The 8245-nt window shown below is 44.4% G+C and overlaps 1 protein-coding gene across 2 annotated transcripts; it reads left to right on the forward strand.

The window, feature by feature from the left end:
* Window positions 1-7760, forward strand: LOC119429510 (lactadherin). 2 transcript variants are annotated; one of them, XM_037697136.1, is made up of 10 exons: window positions 1-182; window positions 1095-1220; window positions 1296-1427; window positions 4426-4539; window positions 4680-4861; window positions 4934-5089; window positions 5163-5307; window positions 6372-6556; window positions 6633-6788; window positions 7263-7760. In XM_037697136.1, the coding sequence occupies exons 1-10, from the start codon at window positions 101-103 to the stop codon at window positions 7404-7406; spliced, it is 1422 nt and encodes a 473-aa protein (XP_037553064.1). In that variant the 5' UTR covers window positions 1-100; the 3' UTR covers window positions 7407-7760. The 2 variants fall into 2 exon arrangements, with proteins under 2 accessions (XP_037553064.1, XP_037553058.1); XM_037697130.1 differs by having other exon boundaries at window positions 2-182; window positions 6354-6556.
* The last annotated feature ends 485 nt before the right edge of the window (window positions 7761-8245 follow it).

Consider the following 8245-nt stretch of genomic DNA (forward strand, 5'->3'; position numbering starts at 1 on the left):
GTCTCGGCTCCCTGCCGGAGTACTCGTTGTGATCTCTGATTTTTCCGACAGAACTTGAAGGAAGCGCCTATTGAGTTCAGGACCAGAAGAGGGAAGAAACATGAAGATTTCAGGAAGCAGGAACCCAGTTACTGAAGTTCTAGGAGCTTTGATTTTGCTGTTTTACCTGTCCTCGGTCAGAGGTAAGTCTCCTGTAAGAACTGCCTGTAGTTTGTTGTGTCGGAGGTTAGTGACTTCAGGTTAGGAGGCTGTTTCTGTCCTCCTCTCTCTTGTGGTTTACATCCTGAACCTGCTCATTACTCTCCTGGTCTTTAAATGTGACTCAGATCAGTTTTTACTGACACAGGCTGTCAGGTTTGTCCACAGAGTCAGAGGAGCCACTTCATAGGTAGATGCCTTCATGTTTTCACCTCAAGAGGTCAGATGGAGCAGGAAATAACACCATCTGCTTCTTGTCTGGAACCCAGCTGACCCGACCAGGTCCAGCTGCAGCCTGATCTGGAGGGATTAAATGGGTCCCGGGTGTGATGGACCTGCTTCTGTCTCTGGGGTCACATCCCCCCACCACCACCTGTCCCACAGGTGTGCTGCCTGTCTTCTCACTTGTTTTCCCTGGGCCCTAAACAAACAACCAGACTAATCCTGGCAACTCATAATCCTGAGGATAAACCTGTCCTGCTCCATCTGACGCCTTCAGATACCAGAACCAGTCTGACACTCACAATAAGTAATTTCTCCCTTAAATAAAATAAATTAAACTAAAGATTTATTACGAGTTGTCGAAGCATTTGTCCTGAAGATTGCTGAGAGAGAAAGAGCTGAATATCCCTGAGGAGACGTTTTAAAACCAGAACCTTAGTCCAGGATTCTGGTCTTTAGGTCAAGTGAAAGTTTACATTTTCACCACATTGTAATGTTGTTGGCTTATTAAAGACAAAAACAACTGGACTTTGCTCTGTAGGTGAAGACGTGTTGCTTCTCATCCGAGGAGCTTTCTCAGTTTTTGTCTGAACGTTTTTTTTTTAACCAAGTCCTGGATGACTGAGAATCTTCACCAGCACATTGTTGACTTGTGTTTGCTGTTTCTTCCTAAGGTGAGTTCTGTCAGGTGAACTTCTGTCAGAACGGGGGCACCTGTGTGATGGGTGTCGGAGAGGAGCCCTTCATCTGTATCTGTGCAGACGGCTTTGATGGAGACACCTGTAACCTGACGGAGACAGGTAGGGCGGGGAAACGAGTGCTGCGGACGGAAGAACACAACTGAGGTGAAAGTATTTCCTTCCTGCCTCTCTCAGGACCCTGCAGTCCGAACCCCTGCAGGAACGACGGGTCCTGTGAGGCGGTGGGTCCGACCCGACGAGGTGACGTCTTCAGTGAATACGTCTGCAGGTGTCAGCCGGGGTTCGAGGGCGTTCACTGCCAGACCAGTGAGTTTTTACCCACCCACTGTAGGATATTAGCTACAGAAGGTTTTAGGACATAACCAATGACTAGAAGGACTCAGTGGGTTCAGTCAGAACCCGAAGCTCCATTTCTCTGAGCCTGCGAACACATGAAGGGTGTTTTCATGCTTCCACAATCCTCTGCAGTGAAAGAGACGAGTCCACTCAGCAGATCCGTGAAAGGAACTCATTCAGGGCTTTTCTTTGGTTAATTAGGAGCGGATCGCTCGGAGTCTCTTAGCATTCACACGTCCTCCTTTCTGGATCGAGACTTCATCTGTTTAGGGTTTCACTTCCCTCATGGCCTCATTCACAACAACTTCTACTTTAATGAAGGAAATTATTCTTTTAAAATGTTGTATAGAAATACTTTACCTCTCACAAGCTGAACTCACGCTGTTGGTCTACGACCTCAGTCCCAACAAAGTTAGATGTTTAAAATGTGAATAAAGACTGAACACAATCATGAACCCACGTTTTATTCACCGTGGGACAAAGTTAACACATCAGCTGCTGAAGCTGAAAAACTGAAGAATGTCTAGGAAAATGTTGGGCAAATCTGAATCTGATGTTTTAAAGTTGGTCATCTCCATGTTCACTTTGAGAAGACTCCCCTCGTCTGCTAACAACAGTCTGCAAACCTCCAGGACCTGAGGAGACCAATTGTTGGAGGTTTTAGAGCATATGTGTCAAAATCAAGGCCCGGTGGCCAAATGTGGCCCTCGTTGATGTCTTATCTGGCCCCCAAGATGATATGTGAAACGTAAAATACTTCTATCTCTTGAATTTTTTCAGTAATCGTTGATGATGATGTAGAAAGCACAACAGAGAACATCAAAATGAGACCAATCAAATGCTTGTTGAGGAACCTGTGACCAAGAAAAGATGTTGGGTATCTGATTTGAGTTAATGTAGTTTTTGAAAGTGGCCCTTAGTTTGAAAAAGGTTTTAATTTTGGTCCCTTTTGTACAAAAGTTTGACACCCCTGTTTTAGAGGGAATGTTGTCCCGTTCTGGTCTGATGGAGGACTGTAGCTGTTCTACGGTCCTGGATCTTCTCTGCTGGATGGAAGCAGATATTGTTCTAAAACCTGTAGATGCTTCTCTGCATTGATGGAGTCTTTCCAGATGTGTAAGCTGTTCATACCAGTGGCACTAATGCACCCCCATACCATAAGAGAGGCAGAATTTTGAACTGATAACAGGCTAGAGGATGGTCCCCCTCCTCTTTAGTATGGAGGACGTGGCATCTGTGGTTTCCCTGATGTGTGGAGGGGTTCCTGAGCCCATGCAGGGATATTCAGAACAGAACCAGATCTGTTTTTAATGCACTCCAGAATGTTCTTTATCCTTAAGATGTAGGTGAACCTCTGAGTTTGGTCTTGGAAGAAGCAAGTTCAGGAGCTCATTTAACTTTTATGGAATCGCTGTGGATCTAAAATCCTAATTAAGAATCATTAAAAACATCATTAGTGACCTCTGGGCTGGCGAGTGAGAGGATGGCATGTTCCCGACATTAAAGTTAAACACAGCCCTAAACAACCTGAATCCGCAACAATTCTTTCAAAAGAACTGAGAACAGGGCTTGAAGAGGCCAAGAGGAAAAGGTAGTAAGAAGTCTAACAAGGTTGAGTCGGTTCCTCTGAACAGATTCTTCTTTGTTGAAACATTTCATTTTTTATCCAACAGACTTCTTCAGTCTGAGGAGCTGCAACAAGCTCAGTCTTATAAATAGCACCTTCTCATAGTGGATCAAACAGTTTGCTGATGACAGCCAGAACTAGCTGTTCACATGTAAAAAGGGCCATCAGCCTAACAATTTATCACTATAGTGCCCTGATGGTCGCTTACTATCCATAGGGGGCTGAGTGACACTAGCAATAACAACATTCTTGTACATGGAGGCCTCCGCTCCTGTTTAATGATGGACGGGTTCTCTTCGCAAAGATGGCCTCCTTCACTCCTCTCTCAAACCAACAATCCTGCCATCTTCTTGTGTGAACTTTATATATTTATCCACAGAGTTGATGTGATCAGTGAAATGTTCGCATCTCAGAACATCACATACAGAACACCATGGACTTTGTGGATAAGGTGAGGGATGTCAACATGGAGACTGATCAATCAGTTGATCAATATAACTTTATTGTTCATAACATTCCATGAAATGGAGATTTATTTTTGACATCTGGCTCATAAAAAAACAACACAAGTTAAAAATGTCATAAAATGTATGAAGTTTTACTATCCCAATAAAGAAAACACTCTAAAATACACGATGCATTACAAATATGAAAACATCCCAGCAAACAATGGTTTGTCATGTGTGGCTGTGTTTTTATATAGGACCATGTTAAGTACACTCACAGCAGAGGGAACAAATGACTTTTGTACACATTTTTCTTTACCAGAGGAACCATGAAACATTTATCTCTTTTGATGTCACATCACTCTTTACGTGCATTCCTGTTGATGATGCAGTAGAGGTGGTCAGTTTAAAATTAAAATCAGACACCACTCTGAGCAGCAGGACCACGCTTTCCACAGAACAACTGTGTCAACTCTTGAAACTGTGCCTGCAGTCAACCTACTTCACATATGGGGAGCAATATTATAGGCAGAAACATGGGTGTGCTATGGGGTCTCCAGTTTCTCCTATTGTTGCCAACCTGTACATGGAGGAGGTAGAAAAGAGAGCCTTGACATCCTTTTCAGGGACACCACCAAGTCATTGGTTCAGGTATGTTGACGACACCTGGGTTAAAATTAAATCCCAGGAAGTCCAACATTTTACTGACCACATCAACTCTGTGGATAAATACAATTCAAGTTCACACGCACGCAGAGTTTTGTATTTCCTTCCAACAATTGTGTTTTTTAATGTTTATTAGAATTTGTCTTTAACTTCTGTCATTTCTTTTCACTTATTGAGATAAAATGTTTTTTTTTTTTTGTTGTTTATTTGTTGTTGTTTTGTTTTCCAGATGTGAATGACTGTGCAAACAAGCCGTGTCAGAATGGAGGAACGTGTCGAGATCTGGATGGAGATTTCAGCTGCCTCTGCGCCTCGCCGTACGTTGGGAAGCAGTGCCAGCTCCGTACGTCCGTTACGTTTACGCAGAAACGCACCACTTCTGTTTACGAACACAACCCATTTTTTAAAAGATCCAGGCGTGTAAACGTTGTTCTGACGCACAAGTTCAGTTTTGAATGTTTGAGGAGTGTTTTTTTGTCTCAGGGTGTATTTCTCTGCTGGGGATGGAAGGAGGAGCCATTGTGGAGTCCCAGATCTCGGCCTCCTCCGTGCACTACGGGGTTCTGGGTCTTCAGCGCTGGGGCCCGGAGCTGGCCCGACTCAACAACCAGGGCATCGTTAACGCCTGGACCTCCGCATCTAATGACAGGAACCCTTGGATTGAGGTGAAGGGAGAGGCTTTCCAAGTCTTCAACCAAGAAGTGATAGTGCTGACCTTTGACCTTTGACCTTTTAAGATCAACATGCAGCAGAAGATGCGCCTGACGGGGATCATCACTCAGGGGGCCAGTCGGATGGGGGCGGCTGAGTACATCAAGGCCTTCAAGGTGGCGAGCAGCTTGGATGGAACCAGTTACGTCACCTACAAAGGGGATGGTCTGCGGAAGGAAAAGGTCAGAGGTCACGTCCGGACCATCAACAGGCAGCTCCTCTGGTGTTCTCACCTGTTCTTTTTGTGAGATGCAGGTGTTTGTGGGGAACGTGGATAACGACAGCACAAAGACCAACATGTTTGACCCCCCTGTGGTGGCTCAGTTCCTCCGGATCGTCCCGGTGGTGTGCCGCAGGGCGTGCACGTTGCGCATGGAGCTGGTGGGCTGCGAGCTCAACGGTAAACAGACACGGAGAACGGCTACAAGAAGCTGCAGAAATGGGCTTAAAGCCTCTGCAGGGTGGCTTTACTGGTTGTTGTTTTTTGACTCTAAACTTATATAATTAAACAGAAATTAATTAAAACCCATCAGTTCTCAGAGGAGCACGTATCACCTGCCGCCCTTCAGAGTTTGAAACATGTCACACGATCTGTCAGCCCTCAGAGTGTGTGTTGGGGATGACTCTCAGCTACTACCACACCAAAGTATCTGTACAAGTCCAATATTTTTAAGTCAGATCATCTGGACAGTTTCTTTTTTTGTGCTGAAACGTTTCGCCTTTGATCCGGAAGTCTTCATCAGTCAAGGAAAAACACAACAAAACTGATTCTTCCCCCAACAGCTTACTCCAAAGTGGAACAAACAAGTTATGTTGGTGCTAAGATGGTCTCTTTGTCACGCCCCCTCCTCCATTACCGGCCTTCTTCCTTCTTGACAGTCATGTCAAACTGGCACCAACATAACTGGTTTGTTCCACTTTGGAGTAAGCTGTTGGGGGAAGAATCAATTTTGTGTTGTGTTTCCTTGACTGATGAAGACTTCCGGATCGAAGGCAAAACGTTTCAGCAAAAAAAAAGAAACTGTCCAGATGACCTGACTGAAAAATGTTGGATTGTATACCTGGATTATTGAGCATGGACTTTGTTGTTTTATCTGTACTAGTGACTGATTTGACTCCTCAGACAGAGGTAATTACATGAGCGCCCATCTTTCAGGGCAGCAGGTGGTAAAATGTTGTCAAACAGACAAAAACCAGAACACGAGAAAAGTTTAAAAGTCAAAAGTTGGCCTAAAATGAGACAAATTGAGTTGAACCCTGACCCAGAAGGATCAGAACCAGACGATCCCAGCTGTAGTAAACAGAAAACTGTTTGTTTTTGTTTTTCTAACGAAGCGCTCTGATTGGCCGCTCCGCTGAATCTTCTGGTAAAGGAGGCTGGATTGGTTCCTGTTCGGGTGGATTCACTCTGCTCCATCCCGTTCCCTTCATTTGTTTTCATTCCAGTTTCCTCGAACACAACAGGTTGTTCAGAACCTCTGGGCATGAAGTCTCGGCTCATCTCTGACGAGCAGCTCTCAGCCTCCAGCACCTTCCGGACCTGGGGCATTGACACCTTTACCTGGCACCCTCAGTTCGCCCGGCTGGACAAGGCAGGGAAGACCAACGCCTGGTCCCCGGCCCAGAACAACCGGTCCGAGTGGATCCAGGTCCGGGGAAACCTCAGTAACTCTGAAGCCAGATGGTTCTGCAGACTCAGACTCTGTTCTTTTGTTCTCTCCTCAGGTTGATTTAGGGAAGACCAAACGTCTCACGGGCATCATCACTCAGGGTGCGAAGGACTTCGGGGTGGTCCAGTTCGTGTCAGAGTTCAAAGTTGTGTTCAGCCATGATGGAACGGCGTGGAGCACAGTGAAGAACGAGGACGGCACCAAGGACAAGGTCTGAACCAACAGGCTCACCTGAGTCCAGCTTACCATCTCTGACTTGAACTAAACCTGTCCGCATTCAGGTTCATTCAAAGTCTGAATGAAGAGTTTTATTCTCATTTATTGTGTATCTGTAGACCTGTGAGACTGTAAATCAGGAAAAATGCTGAAAGAATTCATAAAACTGGAAGCTCAGGCTTGTGTTGGACTGTCTTTAGTGACAAACTTTTCTTTAAAACACTTTTATGTAAATGTTAGTCTTTAAATCATTCCAGCTGTCTAACATTTCATTTGCATGCTCAAAGCATCTCTTCTCTTCGTGATTTCTTTATTTAAAGAGAAAAACGGCATCTGAAAGAAGATTATGCCTGATGTTTTTACAAAACAGGCTTCAACTCGCCGATCTCCTTCGGCTGGGTCTTTCGGCTGAGTCCTTTAGCTGATTCCTGACAACAAACGGCTGTAAAATCCTGTCTTCTCTCTTCAGATCTTCCAGGGAAACGTTGACAACAGCTCTCATAAGAAGAACGTGTTCCAGCTTCCGTTCTACGCTCGCTACGTACGAGTCGTTCCCTGGGAATGGCACGAGCGCATCACTCTGCGCCTGGAGCTGCTGGGCTGCGACGACTGAGAATGCCCTGAAGCTCCACCCACATCCAGCCACTCCTCCTCATCCATCCATTCTCCATCCTCACTTTGTCATTTGTGACTTTACATTTGATTTTTTCTAACTTTACAGTTTTTAATCTCACACAGAGTTCTACATTTACTTATTTATGTCAGCATAACTGAATTTTAATCTGTGTATTTTAGTTCAGACTCTAGTTGTTAAAGCCTGCAGGTGTTACATCGTCACCCAGCAGACTCCTCTGTCAAACCCTGAGGACAAGTTTGTTTCTGTCCAGAATAGAGTAAAAACCTGCAGATGAATTAAGACCTCGTCCAGCTTTGAAACACATTTTTTTATTCTTTTTAAATGTAACTTTAATCTAATATAATTTTTGTAAATGTCTGTTACTCAGAAAATGTGTAAAAAAAAATAATTAAAAGAAAAACTTTTTTAACTCATTAATGGTTTTAAACTGAGATAATTTTATTAAACAATCAAATCTCAGCTGTAATTTATCTGTTTATATTTTCAAGAACCGAGTCCTGATTCACTCCTGTTGGGTCAGACAGACACATCTGTCTGAAATCATGAACTCTTAACTAAAAACTAAACCTACAAAGTAGACAGGAAGTGACATGGGGTGACTGTCAAAGAGACAGGAAGTGATATGGGGTGACTGTCAAAGAGACAGGAAGTGATATGGGGTGACTGAGTCAAGAAGTGACATCGAGGAGACAAGAAGTGATACAAGGTGACAGTCAAGGAGACAAGAAGTGACACAGGGTGACAGTTGAGGTGACGGGAAGTGATATGGGGTGACAGTCGAGAAGGGAAGTGATAAGGGGTAACTGTAGAGGAGA

This window comes from Nematolebias whitei, chromosome 2, assembly GCF_014905685.2.
Source record: "Nematolebias whitei isolate Nwh7 chromosome 2, NemWhi1, whole genome shotgun sequence".
NCBI lineage: Eukaryota > Metazoa > Chordata > Actinopteri > Cyprinodontiformes > Rivulidae > Nematolebias > Nematolebias whitei.